The sequence below is a fragment of the Schistocerca nitens genome, chromosome 2, assembly GCF_023898315.1.
Source record: "Schistocerca nitens isolate TAMUIC-IGC-003100 chromosome 2, iqSchNite1.1, whole genome shotgun sequence".
Taxonomy (NCBI): Eukaryota; Metazoa; Arthropoda; class Insecta; order Orthoptera; family Acrididae; genus Schistocerca; species Schistocerca nitens.
In genome coordinates this window covers 578,416,075-578,442,437 of record NC_064615.1, presented here as the reverse complement: position 1 = coordinate 578,442,437, position 26,363 = coordinate 578,416,075, and the positions used below count along the sequence as shown (strand labels likewise).

General features: G+C 42.2%; 1 protein-coding gene across 1 annotated transcript in view; it reads right to left on the bottom strand.

The window, feature by feature from the left end:
* LOC126236628 (E3 SUMO-protein ligase RanBP2) overlaps positions 1–26,363 on the bottom strand; it is a 265,257-nt gene that overhangs the window by 42,238 nt on the left and 196,656 nt on the right. Inside the window, exons 24-25 of the mRNA XM_049946076.1 lie at positions 23,996–24,067; positions 6,903–6,959 (exon numbers count right to left, since the gene is read on the bottom strand). Coding sequence (XP_049802033.1) covers positions 6,903–6,959; positions 23,996–24,067 — 129 coding nt within the window. The remainder of the gene's footprint in view (positions 1–6,902; positions 6,960–23,995; positions 24,068–26,363) is intronic.

Here is a 26,363-nt window from a genome sequence, read left to right as displayed (position 1 = left end):
ATGCTTGCAGTAAGTATAAAGGGTTCCCTGTTTAGTATCTTAGTGCTTGAAACTCAACATCAATGGTCTCTGGCAAGGCTTCAGTATTACAATTCTTGTGTCTTGTGTTTGACATCAATAGCTTCTTCACAAACTTCTGTTTGTTGTTGGGTGCTGAAAGAATGCAATTATCTGTCTTCCAAGTCACTTGTGGACACTTTCTCTTACAAAAGACCGTGTCTCAATATACAATGTCACATGCAATGTAGGATGACAGATATTTTAAAAAATTGATGTTGCTTGGACTAGATCAAGACAAGAAGTTCTCTCTACACAAATCAGTTTGGCAGTCATTTTTTGCAGTGTCCACTGTAGCCAATACTTTTTTTTGCTTTCTCTCCTTGTCTTCCATACACCTTCAAACTATATGCCAAGGAACAAGTGGTCCCAAGCACATGGATACACTAACTTGCTGTCTCACCTTGTAGATGTGACGAGTTCAAGATGCAGATCTCCATGCTGCTCTACCCTATACAAGCCCTGGAGTAACTACTGCAACCTACACCCTTCTGAATTTGCTTACTGTATTCATCTCTTGGTCTCCCTCTGTGATTTATCGCCCCCCCCCCCCCTCCCCCCCAAATGCTTCTCTCCAGTATTAAATTAGTGATCCCTTTATGTCTCAAAATTGTCCTATCAATTGATCCCCTCTTCTAGTCAGATTGCGTCACATATTTCTTTTCTCCCCAATTCTACTCAGTACCTCCTCACTAATTACGTGAACTATACATCTAATATTCAGCATTCTTCTGTAGCCCTACATTTCAAAAGCTTCTATTCTCTTTGGTCTAAACCAGACGCGGCTCGTGGTTTCTATACTGGGGAAGGCTGCAGCATTTATCTATCGGAGCCAACATAGACCTCGGGTTACACTACAGATTAGTCCGACATAAACAACTAAAAATTCAGGGGGAGGGGGGTGGCAGATCACTCTCTACCCATAATTTTACGTACTGCATCTTCTATAATCAGGTATTAAATATGATTAAAAGCTAACTTCGAATTAAAATCTTTGGTTAGTGTTTTTGTACGTCATCATTACATATTCTGACACTTTGCAGCAAATCATATGAAAAGACGCGTTTTGGAGAGATCTTTAATGCGATGAATGTTAACTTTGCGGTTGCTTAATATTTTTGGTGTTTTCAGTACTAAACTTAAGGCGTTTATTGTAGTTAACCTCCAAAGCTCGAAGTTTACGAGTTTGCATGACTATACTGTGATGTTTTCGTGACGTCACAAGTCTTGTGCTGTGACTGGGTGGCATGAGCAATCCGTGCAACTGCAATATTAATTCACATGTTTGAGAAGCGAACAGTTCGTATTTATTGTGTATTATGAAAATATGCATTTATATGAAATAGCGCACTAAAGATCTCTCCAAAATACGTCATTTTTAGTACGGTTTGTTGTGCTAAAGTACACAAAATGTGACACTGTAGCGCAACACACTGTACCGGTACCAAAAGTAGTTCGTTTCGGAAAATGTCATCACGTTTATGACTGGCTAAACATGACACTACACTTTTTTACTCACTTCACTTAATAGGCTAAGTAGGACTTAATATAAAGAAATTACCTCTTATCAATTATGAATGCACTTTCGCTTACCTCAATTCATTTGTTTATAGACGAAGTCAGCTCGTCTCCCCCTCTGCGCAGCAAAATGGTCTATGACCATTTCATTGAAATTTGGCTGATTCAATAATTCTTTTTCTAGGGAACACATTGCAAGCACACAAAGTCTGTCCTCATTCATAGTGTTGCACATGAATGTTTTCACTCGCTTTAACGTCGAGAAGCAGCGTTCTGCCTCGCCGGTAGTCATAGGGAAGGTTACTATTATTTGCAGAAGTTTTACACTTTCAGGAAAAGCTTTAGCCAGATTGTTATCGTAAAGAAAGTTCAACAAGGTCAAAGCACCTGACGCCTTCATAAAATCTTTTCGGCTGTGCAACACATTCAGCTCATGACGTAGATCAGAAGACTGTAAATTGAACAAATTAACAGCTATTTTACACTCTTTTTCCGGAAAAATAGTTTGATGTTTTGCAAACAACGACGGATCAAACAGCTGTGCAATCGATAAGTGATAATTGAAACTGAATCGTTCTCTGATCTGAGTTGTGATGAGGTCGCAAACGTTTCGTGCACACACTATTCTTGATTCTGTGAAACGTCCCCGTTTTGCAGTTGGTTCTACCTGTTCCCAGTGATCGTCGGTTTCAAGTGAGGCCCTAATTTGCTGGACAGAATCTGCAAAGTGCGAAACATATTCAACAGTTTTCACTGCATCAATATTCCTCTGCTGCAGTTGATTAAAGAGAATGTCACAGTGAGGCATGACTGTATTAAAAAAATTTAACCAGAAGAGGAAATCTTCGTCTTGCAGGAAACCCTTCAGTCCCGTGGCCTTGTTTATTGTCTTGTAATCACTGGCATCATCATCAATAATTCTTTCTAGGCACTCAACAATTTCCTTTTGGTATTTGTACACAGTGGTTATGCTCTGTGATTTAAAATTCCATCTGATGGACTGAGGACAGGTAGGAATACGCTTCTTCACGACTTCGTCAAGAATGGCTGTACGGGTAGAAGACCGGGAAAAAAAGGTGGAAATTCCTTCCAAGTTGCTAAAGAAGATCCGCACTTGTTTATTGCCCGTCACACAACGTTCAACAATTAAATTTAACTGATGGGCGTAACAGTGAATAAGGTGAGCATTCCTGTACACTTGTCTAATTCTAGTTTGAACTCCACTTTTATGGCCACTCATAACAGGAGCACCGTCTTAACACTGAGCTATCAGTTTTCCAGGTGTTTCATGTACATTCATTTTCTCTAGCTCGCAGAGAACAGCTGCAGTTACATCGTCTGCACTGTGACTTTTTGGGCGTACAAAGGAAATAAATCTTTCATTTATTTGTCCCAGTAGCTCATAGTGAATTATTAGAACCAATTGTGACAAATTTGCACAGTCAGTAGTTTCATCAACTTCTATTGCGAGAAAGTTTGCCTTCGACAGTTCACTCCTGATGAGATTGAGGCATACCTCAAATTGATTCCAGGAGTTCATTTTCAATTGTCTTCGATAGGCCTAAGAAAACACGGTTTTCTGATTTCTCAATGTGCTGCTTCAAGATGCAGTCCAGTTCTGCCATAAGACTGACTAATCCTCGAAAAATTCCTGGGTTATTGGAATCTTCTGTTTCATCGTGGCCCCTTAAGGCAAGCTCAAATTTGCCACAAAATTTAATACAGTCTATCAGTTTACCCAGAATATACCGATTTTTTGATACATTTTCATTATATATCTTTATATTACGGCGGTAAGCACTGTCTAATTGGCACATAATGTCCACTTTCCCTAGCATTGAAAACTCAATGAACCCATTTAAACGTTTTTCGCTGGAATTGTGTTTTTTCACCTTTGCGTGAAAATTCTTTAAGTCAGCGATACCAGTTTCAGTCCAGGCACTATCAATACTATTTGTAAGAAGACAGGTGAAACAGAAAAATGCATTTTTCACTTCACAACCACACAACCACTCAGCTGCATCGTACATTGCTCTATTAAAACAGCGTTTGTATCCTTGCCTAGATTTGCACTGTTTCTGTTCTTGATTGATCGTTAGATCGGGTCTGGGTGCACCAAGTTGCCGGCCGGTGTGGCCGTGCGCTTCAGTCTGGAACCGCGTGACCGCTCCAGTCGCAGGTTCGAATCCTGCCTCGGGCATGGATGTGTGTGATGTCCTTAGGTTAGTTAGGTTTAAGTAGTTTTAAGTTCTAGGGGACTGATGACCACAGATGTTAAGTCCCATAGTGCTCAGAGCCATTTGAACCATTTTGGTGCACCAAGTTCTTTCACTTTCATCCTGTGGCCGTGTTCCACGCTTTTACCTATTAAATTGCACACTGAATTCATATTGCGCTGGTTTCACACTCGCCGTATGTCGCAGATATTCACAAGGAAGTAAAACTCACTAAAATCTTGCAAAATACACTCTGAAATAGAAACTTGCTAATATCACACGGTATCAACAAAAGCAGTCAGCATCAGCAAGCAAGGAAAATAAAGTAATGGGACAAATTTCGCGCGCTTTGTCCTCTAATCACTTACGAAACTCTTGCTAGATGGCAGTACTGTTATGTTACTGTAGTCTAGTGCACTCTGGCGGGATATTTGCAAACTTACTCTAAATGTGGATACAATAGCCAATGGCAGAAACAAAACTACTATGTAAAACATTATCAAAACAATAATACTAAACGTCGATTAATGACGCATCGAGGCGTAGTAGAGCTGTGCAGAGACAGAGATTGGATAGCGAAGTTTCGGCCACTCTACATTCCTTTATTACATAGATAGTGGAACGTGAAAAACGTGTGGTGGTCGGTATGACACCCTTAGGCTGCAAGCTCTGAGCCTTCGGATCGCCCATAACGAGCAGTGCTATGTAGAAGCCACGCCCCCAAACCGCTACTACATGCAGCTTACGGACTTTCCAAGGCGCAGCCTAAACACTACTAACCGTTCGGAAAACATTCATCGATACAAACAGTTCCAAAAACGTTGACTGTCGTTATTTTAATCAGAATGGGAAATATGCGAAATTTGTCCTGATAATTTAAATTATGTAATACGTTCTTGCGAAATTTACTTTAACATATATTTTGGGGCGGCTCCGCCTCAAAGCCTTTAATTATGAGCCGCGCCTGGTCTAAACTGTTTATTGCCCATATTCCACATTCACACATGGCTACACTTTGTAAAAGTACTTTGAGAAAAGACTCGCTGACACTTAAATCTATAAATCTATACTCTTTTTCAGAAACACTTTTCTTGCCATCGTCAGTCTCTATTTCAGCCATGCTTAGTTATTTTTCTGCCCAAACAGCAAAACTCCTCTATTACTTTCAGTGTCTCGTTTCCTAATCTAATTCCCTCAGCAGCACCTGACTTAATTTGACTACATTCCATTATTCTCATTTTGCTTTTGTTGATGTTCATCTTATATCATCCTTTCAAGACACTGTCCATTTTGTTCAACTACTCTTGCTGTATTTGACACAATTACAATGTCACTGGCAAACCTCAAAGTTTTTATTTCTCTCCCTGGACTTCAATTCCTACTCCAAATTTTTCTTTTCTTTTTGCTCAATATACAGATTGAATAACATTGGAGACAGCCTACAACCCTGTCTTGCTCCTTTCTCAATCGCAGCTTCCCCTTCATGCCTCTCTCTTCTTACAACTGCCATCTGGTTTCTGTGCAAATTGTAAATAGTCTTTTGCTACCTGTATTTTACCACTGCCACTTTATGAATTTGAAAGAGTATTCTAGTCAACATTGTCAAAAATTTTCTCCAAGTCTACAAATGCTATAAATGTAGGTTTGCCTTTTCTTAAACTATCTTTTATATGTGGTCAGTATTGCCTTGCATTTTCCTACATTTCTCCGAAATTAAAAATGGTCTCCCCAATTCTGCTTCCGCCAGTTTTTCCATTCTTCTGTGAAGAATATGTGATTAGTATTTTGCAACTGTCACTTATTAAACTGATAGTTCGGCAATTTTAACACCTGTCAGCAATTTCTTTGGAATTAATACATTATTCTTGGAGTCAGAGTATTTCACCTGTCTCAGACATGTTTCACAACAGATGGAAGAGTTTTATCATGGCTGGCTCTCCCACGGCTGTCAGTAGTTCTGATGAAATGTCATCTGCTCCCAGGACTTTGTTTCGACTTAGGTCTTACAGCGTTCTGTCAAATTCTACTCGTATTGTATCTCCCATCTCATCTTCATCTATGTCCACTTCCATTTCTACAATATTGCCCTCAAGCACATCTCCCTTGTATAGATCCTCCATATACTGCTTCCTCTTTTCAGGTTTCCCTTTTTTGCTTAGGACTGATTTTCCATCTGAGCTCTTGGTATTCATACAGCTGCTTCTCTTTTCTCCAAAGGCCTCTTTAATTTCCCTGTACGCAGTCTACCTTTTTCTGGCGACACACACTTCTAAATCCTTACATTTGTCCTCGAGCTATTCCTGCTTAGCCATTTTGCATTTTCCGTCAATCTCATTTTTTAAACATTTGTATTTTCTTTCGACTGCTTCATTCATAGCATTTTTATATTTTCTGCTTTCATCAATTAAATGCAATATCTTGTATGTTAACCAAGGGTTCCTATTAGCCTTCAAAGCTACCCATTTGTCTTCTACTGTATTCCTTTCCTCTGTTCTTGCCAATTGATTCCTAATGCTCCCTCTGAAACTCTCAATAACCTCTGTTTTTCCAGGTCCCATCTCCAGAATTTCCTAGCTTTTTGCAATTTCCTCAGTTTTAATCTACAGTTCATAACCAATAAATTGTGGTCAGAGTCCAACCTGCCCCTGGATATGTCTTACAATGTAAAATCTAGTTCCGTAATCTCTTACCTTTACATAATCAATCTGAAACCTTTTGGTGTCTCCACACTTCTCCCACATTACAGTCTTCTTTCATGATTCTTAAAGCAAGTGTTAGCTATGATTAAATTATGTTCTGTGCAAAATTATACCAGCTGGCTTCTTTTGTGTTAAATCACCATGAGCAACACTCAATTTTATGAAGCCTGTACACTATATTTTATATAATACATTTAGATTTTTCATAGTATGCCATATGCATTAAAGGCAGTCAATTTAATGGTTTAGTACATTACTTTTAGAAGATAAATTAATACTGGGTGTACTATAAGTTTACCATGCATTGATCAGTAACAGATCATCATTAAAATTATTTGAACAAAGTTTTTCACTGAAGCTGTAAGATTATGTGAAAAAACTAAAAATCTAAAAAATAATTCTCTTCACTTACCATCAACTTTTTCATGTGATGCTTTTGACACTCCACCAAAAAGTGGTTGAACAGCACCTGCAAAAAGTATTTCTAATAGCTCAAAATAAGCTTTTCTCTTAATAGAAATAGGAGGGCTTTTATGAACTGCACCGAGACAGAAACAGCCTGACTTACAAAATACAACAAATCAGTAAATTCTGGAAACTTGTGATGTCAAAAATATTTGCTTGGAGCTACTGCAACTTCCATTCGAAATCCCATTCTTAATACTCAGTGTATGGACTATTATTTAATGTGTAAATTTTAATACATTTATCACCTAAACTTCTAAGGACGAATAACTAGATACTGCACCATAAGGAAGAAATGAAATAAGTTATTAGTACCAGATAATGGTACTTAAGAAAGATACAGACATCCAGTTGTGTGTAGAATTTTAGAGGATCGCTAGCACATTCAACACATCACTGTGACTTCCAACAACTTTCAAAAATTTAGTAACTAATGCAAAATTCAAGGAAGTATCTGAATTAACAGAGTCTGATGTTCTCGTGTTTGAGTTTCTTCCTATTAATTCAGAGGGAAGAAGATTACATGATCAGAGCTAAGCACAACAAGATTGTGGGTGAGGAGAGGAATGGAATGGAATGGAATGGAATGGAGTGATTTTGGAATCATTGTTTAAATCTGTCGCATAACAGGCAATAAGATGCAGCCTTGCTGTTTTGTGTCTAGAAGAAAACCAGCTATTCATGAATACATAAACTTTTTTGTGACACAGGAGTTGGAGAGTTACTTTAATTGGGAATTTATTGCTTAACACACTTTACCACAAGAAATCACTGCATGCACCACCTGTGAAGAGGACGTGGAAGTGGACGTATGCTCTCAGTGCAGTTCACTAGAGCACATTGTCTTTCTAACAGGACAATACAACTTGTGTCACACAAATCTTACAGTACACTTTAAATACCCATTTCAAACCAAGGCCATGTGTGCGCTTTCAGTTTAAAGGCAGGAAGGATTAACAGTACGGAAATTTTCCACTTAATTGGAACATCCCATAGCAATTGCTATCTTGAGACCTATCACTGATGATCGACTTTGGTTAAGAACATCAGCTCATGGCGACTGCCAATGAACAGTAGCTCCTACAAATAATAATGTATACAATATAACTGTGCACTGCCTTTTTTTAAAAGACAACTAAGAGGGTTTTGTTGACTCAGATATGCACAACTATTGCAATATGATCAATTTTCCCACTATATTTCCATTACAAGCAACAGGAAAAACCTGGCACCATCATGGGGAAGGAGGTAAGAAAGGAACACCTGAAGTGGAATGGCATCGTGTTACGTTCTCTTCACTGCATATGCATAATTTGTCCAATTTCTGATGATGGATTGTATAGGAGGCGGGAGGAGCCCAGGTGCCGAACAATATTGCAGGCACACAGTATCACAGGTTCTGCAAGAAGGTGGGTAAAGTTTGGCCAGTACCACGTAGAGGTAATGGATACCTCTCGTTTTTATCCAAGGTAATTTGAGGGCTGCGCATTATCAGGACAGGATTCTTTATTTTATTAGCTTCACATGGCTTATTCCTTCATTTCTTGCTCACCTTGAATCTAAGCCTATAGACAGATTCAGGTTACCAATTAGTGTATATGTTTTTTGAACTGTTTACATTTGAATTCCTTTTCTAGTACATCCACGGAGGTGAATCATATGTTCTTGCTATTTGTTCATGCTGCTTGCTGTATCAATGAAACCAACATAACCAAGTGAACAAAAATTCTGAGTACTGCTAGTTATTACACTACCAAAAAGGATGACACTGAAGAATTAAGTAAAACCAACAAATGACCAATCCACATACTAGATAAACAATGAAGAACGTTGCCTATCTGCCAGACAGAAAAAAAGCTAAATCCAGCTTTTAAGTGTTGTTGATCTTTATGTTATAATTAACTTATTTGAAAAATGTAGTACAATTACAACTACTCTATTGAAACGACTTTTCAATTTTAAACTGTGGTCACAAATTTTGGCAACAATATTATGTTAAGAACATGAAGTAAAACACACACAGGCCTTTTCACCCTGGTTTCAATACATGCCATTTACATGTACAGAGCCTCTCCATAATATAGGGTGTATCAAAAAGAATCATCCGTTTGTCACAACTATATTACTGAAACTAATAAACATATACACTGATTTTTTTTTCAATGAACAGGAAACTCAAAACGTTTTATTTTTTGTTATACCTTCTCATAGGTGTTCAATATGGACCGATCCTACAATATTTCTGATGTGTGGGTACTCATAACGAATAGAAGTAAATGGGGACATTTAACTTATGCAAATAAGGACAGCAGACATTATCATAGATTTGTCTGACCCACAAGAATGTCGTGGGGATGGTTAAAGAACCAAACTGACTAATGCTTTAAGACAGATGTGAACTGTTCCTCGATTTGGTTGATTGGGGGTAAGGGTCAAATCAGCAACATCATCAGTCCCTCAATCACGTGTTTTTTCGTATGGAGGTATTAATGTCTACCAGGAATGTGCTTGGGTGAGGAAAGTACATAGAAGTTTTAAAAATGAGGCACTGAAGACAATACTGATGCCAGAGCTGCAAAAAAACTATTTACGGGCTTGTTTGGTACACAGATTGGAGTAGATAGGTGTTCTCCCAGGACTCAGCAATGGTGAGAACATCCCCCTCCCCCTGGGGTTCTGCGTGCACATGCAAAGGTGGCAGGCTCTCACACAACTCTCCCACCCAAAACCCACAGACAAAGTGTTAAAGAGGAAGATCGGACCCACTTAAAAGAGTGCTACTCCTAAAACAGAAAACGGAGTAGCAGAAAAAGAGAAAAATCTCTTAAAAACAGAGGAAATTAGCGGGAACAATTTCAAAGCCGAAGACTCTATTGAGGCACAATCCCGGCAACCATAGATCAAGTGGGACATATGGAAAAGAAAATCGCAGTCGGCACTTGATGAGCTGTGGCCAAGGAAGCAAAGCAAGTTAAGATTCTGAATGCAGCTAGTCTTTCAATGACTAATATGGGGCAGCCGAGTTGGCATCTTGTGAGAGATGTGTCCCAAAAATCGAGACTGTGCAACAATGTACCAGCTCTATTTACCCAAGTAGAGTGTTGAATCAGAACGTACTGTGGTATAACGATAAAAATGTACGGCCCATGTTTTTGCAGAAGAAAACTGGAAATCATGGGAAAGGTTAAAAGTAGAGGCTCATCGAATGGTGTCTTGAAACTGGCATTCAGTGAAAGCTAGAGTGGAAGCTGTACCAAACGCAAAAGTTGTAGATATACAGAATGGGAGTAAGAAGTGGCTTGACAGAGGTCCGTAGTCCACTGATGGCACCAAGGAAGAGAGGGATACCCACCACAGAGCCCTGTGGGACACCACTCTTGGATCTGCGAACTCAGATGAATAAAAATTGGTAGGGAGCCTCGGAAGACCCAGCCATGGAGAGTAAGGAAATGTGATGAAGCCAAGCAATGTAAGATGTATGCAGGTCAAAAAAGGCTGCAATCATAAAGTGTTGGCAATGACAAAAATCATGTCAGACTGCTGTTTTCAACCTAAACAGATGGTCAGTTGCAGAACATCCCTCCTGGAAACCACATTGATATGGGGAGATAAGGCTGGTCAGTTGCAGAACATGGTTGAAGACCCTGAGGAGATGGAGCCATTGACTAACAGTCAGGCAATTTATTTTCTGAGTGTGAATGCTATCAGGGCCTGAGTCTATACCGTGAGATGATGCAAGCACCTGAAGTAATTCCCAGTCAGTGGATGGTTAATTATATAATTTGCAATGCCACAGGGCTAAGGAGAGGGGGATGTCTTCAGCTTGTGCTAACGCAATTGGAAGGCAGTTGCACAAGAATAGGGCGCTGATGCTGTCACAAAGTCCGTTGCAAGGCGTTCAGCACAGTTGTCGATCTTTGGTGGCCCAGAAAACTATGGAGCTTGCCTCACACCTGGTATGAAGAGGCATACTTCCCCAGAAAGGAAAGCACTTCAGCATTCCTTCTTATTGTGTCCAATTAGACAGGGAGCCTTAGCATGAAGTCACTTAAAAGTTGTATGGTTGGCCTGTGAAGGTTGTCACTTGAAATGTTGTAAGGCTCTTCAGCAACCCTGAACAACTGTTACAATGTCTCTTGTCCACCATGGCACCGACCAGCGATGTCGAGGACTTGTAGAATATGGAAAGTAGTTCCAGTGGCAAGAAGGTATACAATTGTCAGTTGGTTCTTTGAAGTACCCAATGTGATAGCTGATCTGTTTGGCTGTGGCAAGGAAGTGACAGGATCAACGGAAAGTGGTCACTATCACAAAGATCGTAATATAGTAACCAATGTAATCAAACAATGAGACTGGGCGAAGAGAGTGTCAGGCTGAAAAGGTGTTGAATGAAATGGGTAGGAGCACCATCAGTGAGGATATACACATCACCGGCAGTAAGAAGCTGGTCAATTAGAAGGCCACTACCAGATGAAATGGTACTCCTCCACAGGGGCTAGTGCGCAAGTGGAAAAACAGGGGTGCAGGGAATAGGGATAAACAGCAAAGGTACTATGGACAATCTGCATCCAAGTTCACATAAAATGTGAAGTCTATAGCCATCTGGATATTCTAATTTCCATTCTGCACTCTTTTTCCTTCATAAATTCAACAATAGTGGGCTTTACATTGAAAACTCATCCCAGGCATGCCCCGCTTGAATAATTCCATCAACAACTTTTGGGGGTATACAGTGCAATAATGCGTTTGATTTCAAAAATTCAATTCAGTTTCTTCATGCCCTCCACACTTGCAAATTTACCATAAAATGTTTCTTGATGTTCAGAATAATGAAACCCATATGACGATCACTGATTTTTCGCTCTTTCACTGTCAAATAAGTTTTAACTCTTTCTGAATGGTGCTGTAATGAGGTTTCATAGCAAATTTGCGTTAAATGTTGATCAAGCAATTGCAGAACAGATACTGAGAATTCTCTTCACTCCCCTCTGTCATTCACATTAATCTTTAAGGATTTATGATGATACATCACTGCACTGCCTCTTTTTGTGCCAACAGCCACTTGACCTGTCAACATCTGTCATTACAAGAACGAATGGTGAAAGGTAAACAGCACTGACATCACAATTTTGCCCAACTGAAGAGTGATGCCAGTCAAAAAATGCCACACCATAATGCTACATGAAATGCTGTGCTGTACCAAGTACTTCTGGGGAGAAATGAGTAAAGCTGAGATATACAGAGCCTTGGCCTGCACACCATGCCCGCGTGCCATATGGCACCCAATGGCTGGCCCTGTTGTAGAGGGACGCAAACTGCAGATGAGGAGGAAATAAGGTGTTGCAGTAGTGGCAGGTGACAGTAATAGCCATAATAATTTCAACAAACAATCAACCACATTAGGAGTGTCCACATTATGCGTGAAGGTGACACAAGGGCCAGTCATGCCCCAGGACCACTGTCCGTCTCTCTCTCTCTCTCTCTCTCTCTCTCTCTCTCTCTCTCTCTCTCTCTCTCTTTCGCTCTCACCCCCCCCCCCCCCCCTCATCCTCCTCCACAGACCACAGTCCCTTCAGCCACTGTCTGGAATCAGTTTCAAGGAAGAGGGGTCCCAAGAGGGAGCTCTGTCAATCAGCAGATGTAGCCGTTCAAGGAGGACGCTGGGTGTAGGAACTTATTCCCTACGATGGAGCCACAAGAACCACAAGGGAGAAGAGTGTTGGGAGAAATGATTTTGAAGTTGAGGTTGTGGGAGTGATGGCTGTGACTTTTGCATAACTGGTCACCACAGCAACAGGATGTAGGCATTCACAGTTTTTTTATGCCTCAGAATACAACAGGCAGTGAAAGAGATTTACATGCCTGTATTTTCTTTTTTCTTTAAGACTGGGGAAACCAGTGAATATGGAAGATGGAGTTCTGTGCAACTGTCACACAAAGGTGGTTGTGCACTACGACTACTTTCATGCAGTGAAAATCTGCCATATTTTGGATCTACCAGGTAGCAGGTTGACATATGACCAAAGAGTGAGCATCAGAAGACATCATTGGTGGTGAGATGTCACAGGTACTCTTCATACCTATACACCATATGACCAAAGAGTGAGCATCAGAAGACATCATTGGTGGTGGGATGTCACAGTTACTCTTCATACCTATACACGGCAGACTTTTTCTGGCATTACATACCCTTCAAGGGCTAACAAAAAGGCACCTGTATCTGTTCAATTATCCTTGGGATTTATTTTTCCTGACAAAAATTACACTTCGCTGCTAATGATGAGCCTGTAGTTCCTAGTTTGGAGAATTAAGGTATCTGAATTTAGTCCAAGAAATCATCTTCCAAAATCTTGCATGGGGCAATGGTCACCAGTAAGTCGTCCAGATGATCACTTGCCCCACTTGCCCAAGTAGCAGTAGACTGTCCACCAGAGCAATTCATTGCATGTGTTTCGCAATGACTCAACTTCTCCAAATTTATTTTCAATCTGTTAAGAGAGAGAGAGAGAGAGAGAGAGAGAGATAAGGCGTTTTCATAGTTAAATTACCCCCTTCAGTTCAAGTACATACCAAGTACTGAATAAACTGTTTACTTCCCAGACATCCGGCTTGTCCCTCTTCCTGTAAGGCAGCCATGGTAGGGAAAGCAGCAGCACTGTAAGTGTCTGCATTGAGATGTCTAGACCTGTCTAGTGAGACAGCCACATCGGAACAATTGTATGAAATGTCCACCCTAAATGCCACTACTCTGATCAAGGCTCTCACAACGGGTGCCACCCACCCACAGCAAAGATAATCTGGCAAAACTGCGACTGCCGTTGAGTCCTGATACCATGGAAAAATGGGCATCTACTCCTTGGCGCGCATGGTAGTGCTAGCATCTCTAGTATCTGCTGCATGATCCCCCTGTTATTAGGGAGCTCAATCAAAAGGGTACACAGTGAACCCACAATGTCCGATTGGCTACCGTGTTGGCTTTCAAGTGTAAATAAGAGGCTACACAGGTACTGTGTGCTTGCGACCTTGAGCACTGCATGCCTTAGGCCCTATTTATAAAGTGTTCTTCCCCAGTTGGAAAATGAAGGTCCAACCCATAAGTGGACTAAATATTACTTCAGCCAAAAGGTGATGTCTACTAATGGAAATGAGTAAGAAAACTACTATTAGAGATGAGAGCTTGCAGCACAGAAAAGAAGTGAGTGCTGCAACAGCTTGGGGCACCATGCTCACTGTGCATATACCAATGAAAGAGCCTTGAGCCCCCTGAGGGGACTACCCCTTCAATGCCTTCTAACGAAGTTTCAAAAACCAGATTAAGTGATGAATCTAGGAGTATACTATGATCCTCCACACGAAACTCCCTTAGGGACCATTTAATACAAGATAAAATGAACTACAGTGCACACAGGAGGGTTTAGACAATTGTTCTTCACACGCTCCATCCATCCATGAATGGAAGGAGGAAAAGCCCTAGTAAGAAGTGCAACAGCAATGCACCTCAACTGTTTAAGAGTGCAGATAAACTGCTGTAGTTAACTGGACTGAACACCAGTCTTCAGTCATCTAATAGAGCAACACATTATAAAATTAAAAGGAGACAGAGCGGCTGGTCAACACTACTTTCAGAAGACGAAATCCTACTAAGGAGACATAATGACTGGTCAACATTTAACTTTCAGAAGGCGAAATCCTAGTATTGCGAATCAGCACTTTTGAACATTTAGTTCCTTCTTCAGACAGGAATGAGATAAGTGGGGAAATATTAGTTGAGGGAGGAAGCCGGGGTGGTAGTGGGTGGAGCTCAAAATCTCCGCGAAATAGTGGCCCAAGGTGTTGAAGGCAGCAATAGATGCCACAATATCATCAGACCCCAGAATGAGAGGAACCCATCTCTTATGTGTGATAGGCTGGATTTACTTAAGCTTTCTGTCAAGTGACCGTCCCTGTACCAACTGACATTTCTCTGCATATTTTATTTCATTCTGCTACGGTCTACTGGTGTTACATTGTTACTATAGATAATACTATCCAGTAGATCATTAACATAAATTGTTAATGTAGTTTCAAGATGACGCCAAGTGAGTGTTGCAGTGCCACTATTGTTTACAGCTGTCAATTTTGTTCTGCGACTATGATTTAAGATACTTTGAGAAATGAATTCCGTGAATTGGTCCCCTCTGATAACAATACGATCCAGATCCCTGCAATGTAAATACTTCTTTGCTACCAATCCCCCAACCAAAGCCCACCTAATCCCAGCACTGAACCTTCACTATCCCAGTTCACACCACCAGCTAACTGTGATCCTCTAGAACCTCCCACTTAGCCATCCTCTGGTCAAACGGCAACACTTGGCAAATGTATTCAATGATGGTGGACTGTGTTAAGACGGTGTAAGATGGACGGGCATGAAGAGGAACAAATGAAACACTCAGTCTAATTTCGAACGAACAAGGAATCGGTACAAATGGAAGAGGTTGGTCCAATCAAACACGAGCCCTGGAAACTTTGCAGTCTCGGCGAACGCAAGAGCAAAAAGCCCAAGATATAAAGATGGTGCAAGAAATGCATTATGCAGCCAGAAATTCACACAAACGGTTTTGTCAGTGGAAATATGAAAGCCACTGTCAATGCTCCACGAGTAAAGACGATTGAGACATCACTGAAGACACCACCAAGCAGACAAGTCCGTGAAGAACTGCAGTAGATCATAAAATCGTCAACGAAAAGGGTGGCCGAGATGCCCAGTGGGAGACAGACCATAATAGGGTTAATGAATATAGAACATTGAGGCACTCCACTCTCCTGGATAAAGGTCAAACCCACATGTTCCTTGAAAACTCAGTCTTTTTGAAATTCCTTAAGGAAATGGTGTAGGCTGCCTTGGAAGCCCCAAGTATAGAGTACGCAGAATACCGGTCCTCCACCAGGTGTCTAAGTTTTCTCCAAATCAAGAAACACTGCCACAGTCAGGTATTTCCACAGGAAACCATTCATGATGTGGGTTGACAATGTGACAAGATGGTCAACTGCATAATGGCTTGTACGAAATCCACACTGTGCAGTGGTTGGTAGAGTGCAAGACTTGAGCCACCATAATACCAGCCAGGCACGAATCATTCAATCCATCATCTTGCGAACACTGCTGGTGAGAGAAATGGAACAGTAGCAAGAATAAAGGTGTTTGTCTTTACCGGGCTTAAGTATGGGTATAACAGTGCCTTCACGCCAACGTCTGGGAACGTGCCATCTGCCCAAGTGTCATAGTACATATGAAGGAGAAACTGCTTGCCTGTAAGAGAAAGGTGCTGCAACATCTGAATGTGAACATGTCCAGCCCTGGGGCGGAAGATCAGGATGAAGTAAGAGCATGGTCAAGCTCCCTCACAATGCCACCTGGCATTGTAGCATTTGTGATTCTGAGAGGAGAAGAGTATCACCCAAGCCTCCTCTCCACTTGTTTCTGAGGGAGGAAGCCGGGGTGGAGCTCAAAATCTCTGCGAAATAGTGGCCCAAGGTGTTGAAGGCAGCAATAGATGCCACAATATCATCATCTGCTATGCTCAGGCTCGAAATTGGGGAATGAATCCTCATCCAAGAGTGTCAATGGAGGTTGACCTCACATGACAAAAGAGGAAGTGAAACTGTTACAAGAACAAGTAAATGAAATCCAGCTTGTGTTTTTGCTATTCTGAAGAACGAGGCAACACTGCACATGCAATTGATTACAACAAATACAGTTTGGTGTTGTAGGGTGACAGTTAAAAATTCAGAGAGCATGTATTCGCGTGCTAAATGCATCGCAGCAGGCCTCAGTCCACCAGGGGACCAGAGTGTAGCGTACAAAAGAAGTACGAGGTATAGAACATTCAGCAATGGTAAAAATAACATTCGTAAGGTACTTTACTTGGTCATCACAACTGGGGAAATGTGCGTTGAAGGTAACCCGCGACAAGTGAAGCCTCCAGTAAACCTTGGAAAGCTGCCAACTGGGTTCACACATGGGTGTTATGGGAGTCAGCAAATGGATAGCGCATGGGAAACGGTCACTTTAGTATTTGTCAGAGAGAACAGGCCACTAGAGATCACGGGCAAGGTGGACAGTGCAGAATGAGAGGTCCAAATGGACCACTCTTGGGATGAGGCTCCATTGCCATTGCAACTGATACAGCAGTGAGGAGGTGGGCAACCACCCTCATGAGCACCTCTACCACAAGTAACACATTTCACTGTGTTTTGCATGTGAGTATGGTTACAACACTGCCACTGCTAACAATGCATTGGGTTTTGAATGTACGGTCAGATCTTGATGACTTCACAGCCTGCCTTAATCTTCAATGGAAGCACTACTTGATCAAATGTGAGAAAAGGAGTGCGTGCAGGCACTAAGTTTTCATCAACCTTTGTTATCACCTGATGGACCGCAGTGTTCCACTGAACAGAGAGATAAGTTGCGATTTCTCCCTCGGTCGGACCATCATGCAGCTAAGTGTAAATAACACCATGCAAAGAATTCAGCATATGATGGGCCTCAACACAAACAGGATACCCGTAGAGGAGTGAATCTGGAAGCAGTTGTTTGGCATGATAATCACAACTGGTCTCCAGAAGCAATGTCCCATTACATAAGCAAGGGCACATCATCACATGGCCTGCAATTGCATCAACACCTTTCTGAACAACAAATGGATTAAGTGTAGTAAAAGACTGACCTCTTTCGGTTCGTGACACCATGAGGAACACAGGTGTAGCTGGGAGAGTTGTTGAATCTTTAGTATAAAGTCATTTACATTTATGAGAAAGACAGAGAAAGATGACTGGTTCATTGCAAAAATATCATTGCCAGGATCTCCGATGATGCACTCCTTCTGACTAGGGGCCACTCTCAGAGATGGGCTCACGTCCCTTAGGTGATTGTTCACCCCAAGGTCACACCTCCCAAATGCCAAAGAGAGGGACCAATTGGCAATTGGGAAGGTAACAGCTCTGGTAATCATCCCTCCCTGGGCCTAGCCTGTACCAATGGGAGCATGTGAACCCTAGCTATTGACCCGGGGCTGGTAATTACGTATTACTCAGTCATCTGTTACGCGACAAATGTATGGGCCAGCCTTCAGGAGTGCACAGGGAGGAGGAAGAGAGACCTCAAATGTCAGAGTGCAGAAGGGAAAGTAGATGGAGAACAAAGAAGGAAGGAAAATCAGACGAGAGACTGTTCAGATGCACAGCTACTGAAACTGCAGATCGCATTCCCGAAAATACCTAAGACATGTGCCACAAGGGAGCGGGAAAAACAATAGCAGGAGGATCGACATGTAGCACGGAAAGGAAGGAGGTGCTGCAAAGGCTGGGAGACCGTGGTAGCCAAACACGAACTCACAGAAGAGTGAAGAGCCTCCTGGGGGAATTGTTGACACTGACGAAAATGGTAGGAAAAAGAGTGAAGGAGACAGCTCCACTGGGAACGGAATAAAGAGAAGAAGAAAATGGAAGAGGATGAGAACCAATAATGATCAGTGACAGAGTCTATAACAATGACATAGATCTGTGTGTGTGTGTGTGTGTGTGTGTGTGTGTGTGTGTGTGTGTATAAGGAACATATGTGACAGTAACAGTACGAGATAGCAAGATGGAGTCAGTGACAGTGGTTGTGAGACAGGAGATAGTGACATTTAGAGATACTCAAAAAAGAGTTAATGACAACAAGTTGGGCAGAATGAGTGAGAGACAATGGGCAAGTGTAATGTATGGGCATGAACGACTTACAGCAATGGGCTAGTAGGTGCACGTGAGTTACTGATATGAGAGATGTGAAATGCTTATTAAAAAAGAGGATGAATATATTCGCATGCCAAATTTTTGGTAACATTTTTATAATGGTGCTGAAGAAGGTACAATGAGGCAATCATTACCCCCACTTTTCAGTCATAGTCTTAAAACAGGAGAATATCAGGCTTACTTGCGCTCCAATAGGAGCATTTTTCAGCTGGTTCCAACGTATACTGTCCATCACATCTCAGCAAAATTTTTTTTTACAAATTGTTTTCCAGGGAATTTAAGGCACCATCTGACAATTTTTTAGATTTGGTCAATTATAATTATTTGCACACACACATGAGAGCGAGGTATGGGGGGTAGAGGTGGGAGGCAGTGCAAGCCCTGTCTATCATGAAGTACGAAGCAGATTGAGTATGTTTAAAGGAATGCACAGATTCCAAATATCCATCTACAAGTGTTTGTACATGGCAATTCCAAATGAATATAGTGGCTGTATTTTGAATTTCCCTGTATACTAAGTGGACAATGAACTCCCTCAAATGAATGTTAACAACTGACTGGTGGTATGGTATTGTTCCACAAACGAGCACAAGAATATCAGTGCCATACATAAGCAATATAGCACAGTGTCAGCTGACAACTTGTACAGGGCGACTAACTCTACTGGCAGAATAACATTCTGTATTTAATTTTTCTTAAATACAACCACGTATCTTCAAGGTGGTGTAAATTATAAGCACCATCAATTTCACTGGTTTCCTAAAAAATGAATGTTGGTAGCATTTTCAGCCTGGTTTTACACCATTCTTGCCTTCTTACACTGATCTACATGTAACAATCAATGATCTACACGTAACAACCACTGACCTACATGTAACAACCTACATCCATCGTTCCTCTCTCTTGACTATTCTAACATTTGTTTTGCCCATGCAGGACATTCTGTACTGTAAAGATAACTATCCACTTTATGTAGCGTGTGTCCACCAATCCATTCCTACGGGTTTCTACTACTATCTCATTTTGTTTTTAGCATATCTCTGTTTCGTACTTGGCTTGTCTGGGCTTCATTTTCAACATTCTTTAATAGTATCACATTTCAAATGTTTCAATTTTCTACTTCTGCATATTTCATATGGTCTGCATTTCACTGCCATACAACACTGTGGTCCAGAACCTCTCTATCAATTTTTGATACCATAAGAAACTTATTACTGAACAAAACTTTTTGTTTGTTCTCTTTACTTTTGGTATTTTCCCCACTTTGACCATCCTGTGCGAAAGGGTATCAAAAAATTAGCTATAATTATTTATAAAGTCGAAAATACTGCTCATCTTTATCCAAATTCCATTACAGACAATCGAAGTAATCTCTCTCAGACATAACAATTATTCCAGCTTTCAGTCCAATGTTCAAAACACTCCCTGAAGGCCCTTTTTGATAGTGTCTTGTGAGTACAAATTAAATTTGATTGTTTAGCTCTCGATCAATCTGAAAATAATGACCATAAAGCTCTTTTCACTGCAGGAAACAGGTGGAAATCACACAGCACTAGGTCCGGTGAATAAGGTGACTGTGGCATCACCTCAGTGCCTAATTCAGAGATTATTTCCCAAGTCTCGATGGCACGATGAGCCAGTGCTTTATCCTGATGCAGGATCCATCCCAATTGAACTAGATATGGTCTTTCTGATGTAGTTTTCCTTCTTAATGGTCCCTTCAATACATCACAATAGCAATTCGTAGTAACAGTATGATGCTCACCCACCACATGATCATACACAATGCTTTGCTTATTGAAGATTACAAGATGCATGACCTTTCCTGCACTTGGTTTAACTTATGGCATTTTTGGGCCTTGGACTTTAAGGCTATTTCCATTGGCCACTGTCCTGTTTTGTCTCTAGGTCATAATGATGAAACCAGGATTTGTCGCATGTGATGACTTGTCCAAAAAATCTGGTTCTTGCTGAAGCCTTCCCTACCACTGATGATGCGCCGGCACATGGTGAGGCTTCAGTTTGTTACTGATCACATGAAGAACCCACTTTGCTACAATGGGGTAAACCACAGCTAGGCTAACAGCTGAAGACATAGCACCAGAAACTGGCTATTTGTTGCTCCAGTTGTCTACCAGCTTGTCCAGCACATTCAGCAGCAGCAAACCGCATCTGTGATACCATTTCTGCGTGTCAATGCCGTGGGAGTGGAACAGCATTCACGAAGCTTCTCTACTGTTTGACTGACTACCAGATCAGTGTCACCGGTCTTTTCCCCCCCACACACATTTCTCTGTGAAGGTAGGAAGGATCCAGATGGAGAAGTCTGTGATGGAGTCATTGAAGTGAAGCACATTGCGTTGGGCAGCATGTTAAGTAGTTGGGTGTTTCATGACCAGTTTGTCAGTGGTCACTGATGGAGATATGCAGCATCTTTTTTGTTATGCTCACGTAAAAAGCAGCACAGTAGTTGCAGCTTAGTTCGTGGATCACACGACTTCTTTCGCAGGTAGCCCTGCCTTTGGTGGGAAATGTGATGCCTGTGACCGGATTGGAGTAGGTAGTAGTGGGAGAATGTATTGGACAGTTCCTGTATCTAGGATTATTGCAGGGATGTGAGCCATGAAGCAAACGGTTGGGAGCAGAGGTGGAGTTAGGATGAACAAGGGTATTGCACAGGTTCAGTGGGCAGCAGAATATTGGTGTGGGAGGGGTGGAAAGGATATTGGAAAGTATATTCCTTACTTCAGGCATGATGATTAGTAGTTAAAATCCTGGCAGAAAATGTGATATAGTAGTTCCAGTGGTACTGAATCATGAAGGGAGTGTTCATTTGTGGGCAGACAGTGGGAATGTGGGAGGTTGTAAGTGACTGGAGAGAGAAAGCAAGTGAGATCTGTTTCTGTACAAGATTGAGAGGGCAATTACGGCCTGTCAAGGCATCAGTGAGACACTTGATATATTTTGAGATGGACTGCTCGTCACTAAATATGCGATAGCCATGCTTGGCTAGGTTGTATGGAAGGTACTTCTTGGTATGGAATGGAGGTATTGCTGGTGGTTGGTAAGTTTGATATGGACGGAGGGACTGATGTAGCCACCTTTGAGGTGGAAGTCAACATTCAGGAAGGTGGCTTGTTGGGTTGAGGAGAACCAGGTGAAGCAAATGGGGAAGAAGGTGTTTACGCTAAGGAAGAATGTGGATAGGGTGTCCTCACCATCAGTCCAGATCAAAATGTCACTGATGAATCTAAACCACGTGAGGAGTTTTGGATTTTGGGTGGTTAAGGAAGGATTCCTGTATATGGCCCAAGAATAGATTGGCACAGGTTAGTGCCATGCAGGTCCCCATTGTTCCATCATGTATTAGTTTGTAGATGATGCCTTTGAAGGATAAGCAATTAAGGGAGGGATATTAGACTTTAGTGTCCCACTGACAGCGAGGTCATAAGAAACGGAGCAGAGGCTTGGATTTCCAAAGGGACCATTCCAGCATTTACCTGTAGTGATTTAGGGAAATCATGGAATCTTAAATTTGGTTAACTGGATGGCAATTTCAACTGTTTTTCTACTGAATGCGAATCCAATGTGCTAACCACTGCACCACTTTGCTTGATGAAAAATTATTGTGGGTGATGACATAGTTGGTCATGGTGACCAAGGAGGAGGTTACAGGTTTGGAGTTGGTCACAGGTTGGGAAAGGTAGTGTTCAATAGTGTTAAGGACATGGCTATTAAGGATGTTAGTGTAGGGGGAGGTGGCATCAATAGCGATGAGCAGGGTGCTGTGTGGTACAGGAACAGCAACTGTGGAGAGTTCGTAGAGGAAGAAGTTGGTCTTCCTTATATAGGAGGGTAGATTACAGTTAATAGGCTGAAGGTGATGGTCCACGGCAGCAGATTCTCTCAATGGGGGCAACATAAATGGCCAGAATCGGGCATGCAGGTTGCTTGGAAGCATGTTGTTGATAGGAGTGTGTGGAGTGGTAGGGGTAAGGAGAGAGAGACTCGGGGGAGAGGTTGTGGGCAAGACATACGGATTTGAGGGGACTGATCATGACACATTTCTGGGATGGGTACACTGTTGCAGGGTTTGTATGTGGACGATTGTGACAGTTGGTGGAATCTCTCCGCCAGGTAATCCTTGTGGTTCAAAATCACAGTGGTGGAGCATAAGTTGGTAAGCAGGATTATAAGGTCAGGACCAGTTTCTAGGTGATGGACTGCTGTTCTTTCTCTGGGGGATCCCCTGGGGGATGACGATGAGGCAAGGTTTGTGGTTAAGAAATTCCAGAATGTAAACAGTGTGTGATTTGGGAGCAATGTGAGTGGACCATGGTTAGATGGAGAAGTAAACTGAGTCAGACAGGGTTCAACATTAACTTTGGGTTGAGTCTAATTAGTTGGGTTGGTAGCCAGAAAGTGTTTAAACTGTTACTTTTTCTGAAATCAAAATGACCTCTGTCCAATATTTTGTAAAGGTTTCTTTTGATTCTTCTGTACTTTAGTTTGGTCATCAATTTACAAACATGATTTGTCAAATTCATCATTCAATAGTTTCCATACTTTTCCACTCTTGCCCTCTTTGGTAATATGACAATGCTTTTCTGTAAAACTGACAGTCACTGTTTAATAGACTTTTTGGCACACTCTCCCACATGTAACCCCAATTTCAGTAACTGCAAAGCTAGGTCATCCACTTCCACTGACTTCTGCAAGTTCAGATCATTCGCTATTCTCTCAAACTATGACTGCATTACTGAACTGTGTATCTCACCCTTATGAACTACCACCTCTTATTATGCTTCTGGGCAGTTGCTCTCAATTTTACAGGCCTCTGATGTATTTCTAGCTTTCTGTCTGCTGCTTGAGCTAGTTTCCAAACTGTACCTTTCAGTTTTCACATTAACACTTCCTGGATCTTACTAATCTGTGGGACAGACGAAGATTAAATATAACTTCAACAATTTTGGCTATAATCACCACTTTCTCTAAATCTTCTACAGCTACGTATTTTATTTTAAGTTTTCAGTATTTACTATGTACACTTTTTTTTACTATCTTGTTTTAGGCTCCCACAACTAGTATATTATGATCTGAATTTATGTTTAACCTAGGCATTATCACCTGATTTTGCTAACTTAAAGAAATGAGTATCTTCACACTGTGTACATTTCAGTTAAATTATGTACTGATTATAATTACTTAACTTTTATATAAAATCTAATTGTTTAAAAGTTTAAGTGTCCACTATTATCTCACCTTTCATTTCTGACAATCCAAAGCGACTTGACAAGGAGAACTTTGGTGTTCCACTAGATTCTGGCTTATTATCTGTGACAGCAAATGAGAAGGTCTTAAAAGCAGGAGAAGTAGCATCACCAACACAAAAATAAATAAGCTCCTTCAGATTCATTGTACTAACATAAATCTATGCATGTGCAAAAGCAGACAATGTGTGGAACTATAATCATTTCGTTACGATCAGTAAGTCACACGTTAATAATTAGATAGATTATTTGGTAAAAATACCATTGCTCACTTTTTGAAGAAGGGTAGGGGAGAGGGGAGATAAACAGGGTGCATAAACTGAGGTGACAGCAGTGTTGGGATAAAGATACACTCCTGGAAATTGAAATAAGAACACCGTGAATTCCTTGTCCCAGGAAGGGGAAACTTTATTGACACATTCCTGGGGTCAGATACATCACATGATCACACTGACAGAACCACAGGCACATAGACACAGGCAACAGAGCATGCACAATGTCGGCACTAGTACAGTGTATATCCACCTTTCGCAGCAATGCAGGCTGCTATTCTCCCATGGAGACGATCGTAGAGATGCTGGATGTAGTCCTGTGGAACGGCTTGCCATGCCATTTCCACCTGGCGCCTCAGTTGGACCAGCGTTCGTGCTGGACGTGCAGACCGCGTGAGACGACGCTTCATCCAGTCCCAAACATGCTCAATGGGGGACAGATCCGGAGATCTTGCTGGCCAGGGTAGTTGACGTACACCTTCTAGAGCACGTTGGGTGGCACGGGATACATGCGGACGTGCATTGTCCTGTTGGAACAGCAAGTTCCCTTGCCGGTCTAGGAATGGTAGAACGATGGGTTCGATGACGGTTTGGATGTACCGTGCACTATTCAGTGTCCCCTCGACGATCACCAGTGGTGTACGGCCGGTGTAGGAGATCGCTCCCCACACCATGATGCCGGGTGTTGGCCCTGTGTGCCTCGGTCGTATGCAGTCCTGATTGTGGCGCTCACCTGCACGGCGCCAAACACGCATACGACCATCATTGGCACCATGCCAGAAGCGACTCTCATCGCTGAAGACGACACGTCTCCATTTGTCCCTCCATTCACGCCTGTCGCGACACCACTGGAGGCGGGCTGCATGATGTTGGGGCGTGAGCGGAAGACGGCCTAACGGTGTGCGGGACCGTAGCCCAGCTTCATGGAGACGGTTGCAAATGGTCCTCGCCGATACCCCAGGAGCAACAGTGTCCCTAATTTGCTGGGAAGTGGCGGTGCGGTCCCCTACGGCACTGCGTAGGATCCTACGGTCTTGGCGTGCATCCGTGCGTCGCTGCGGTCCGGTCCCAGGTCGACGGGCATGTGCACCTTCCGCCGACCACTGGCGACAACATCGATGTACTGTGGAGACCTCACGCCCCACATGTTGAGCAATTCGGCGGTACGTCCACCCGGCCTCCCGCATGCCCACTATACGCCCTCGCTCAAAGTCCGTCAACTGCACATACGGTTCACGTCCACGCTGTCGCGGCATGCTACCAGTGTTAAAGACTGCGATGGAGCTCCATATGCCACGGCAAACTGGCTGACACTGACGGCGGCGGTGCACAAATGCTGCGCAGCTAGCGCCATTCGACGGCCAACACCGCGGTTCCTGGTGTGTCCGCTGTGCCGTGCGTGTGATCATTGCTTGTACAGCCCTCTCGCAGTGTCTGGAGCAAGTATGGTGGGTCTGACACACCGGTGTCAATGTGTTCTTTTTTCCATTTCCAGGAGTGTATGTACATATACAGATGGTGGTAGTGCAGTGTACATAGCGTATAAAATGGGAAGTGCTTAGGCAGAGGTGTCATTTGTACTCAGGTGATTCATGTGAAAAGGTTCCTGATGTGACTATGGCTGCGCGATGGGAATTAACAGACTCTGAACGCATAACGGTAGTTGGAGCTGAACGCATAGAACATTCCCTTTCGGAAATCATTAGGGAATTCAATATTCTGAGATCCACAGTGTCAAGTATGTGCTAAGAATACCAAATTTCAGGCATTACCTTTCACCACATACAATGCAGTGACTGAGTGCCTTCACTTAATCCCCAAGAGTGGCAGCATTTGCTTAGAGTTGTCTGTGCTAACAACATGCAACACTGCTTGAAATAACTGCAGAAATCAATGTGGGACTTACAACACTGCAGCGAAATATGGCATTAATGGTCTATAGCAGCTGATGACTGACATGAGTGCATTTGCTAACAGTTTGACGTTGCCTGCAGCCCCTCTCCTGGTTTTGTGATCACGTAAGTTGGACCCTTGATCACTGGAAAACTATGGCCTTTATGGATGAGTCCCGATTTCATTTGATAAGAG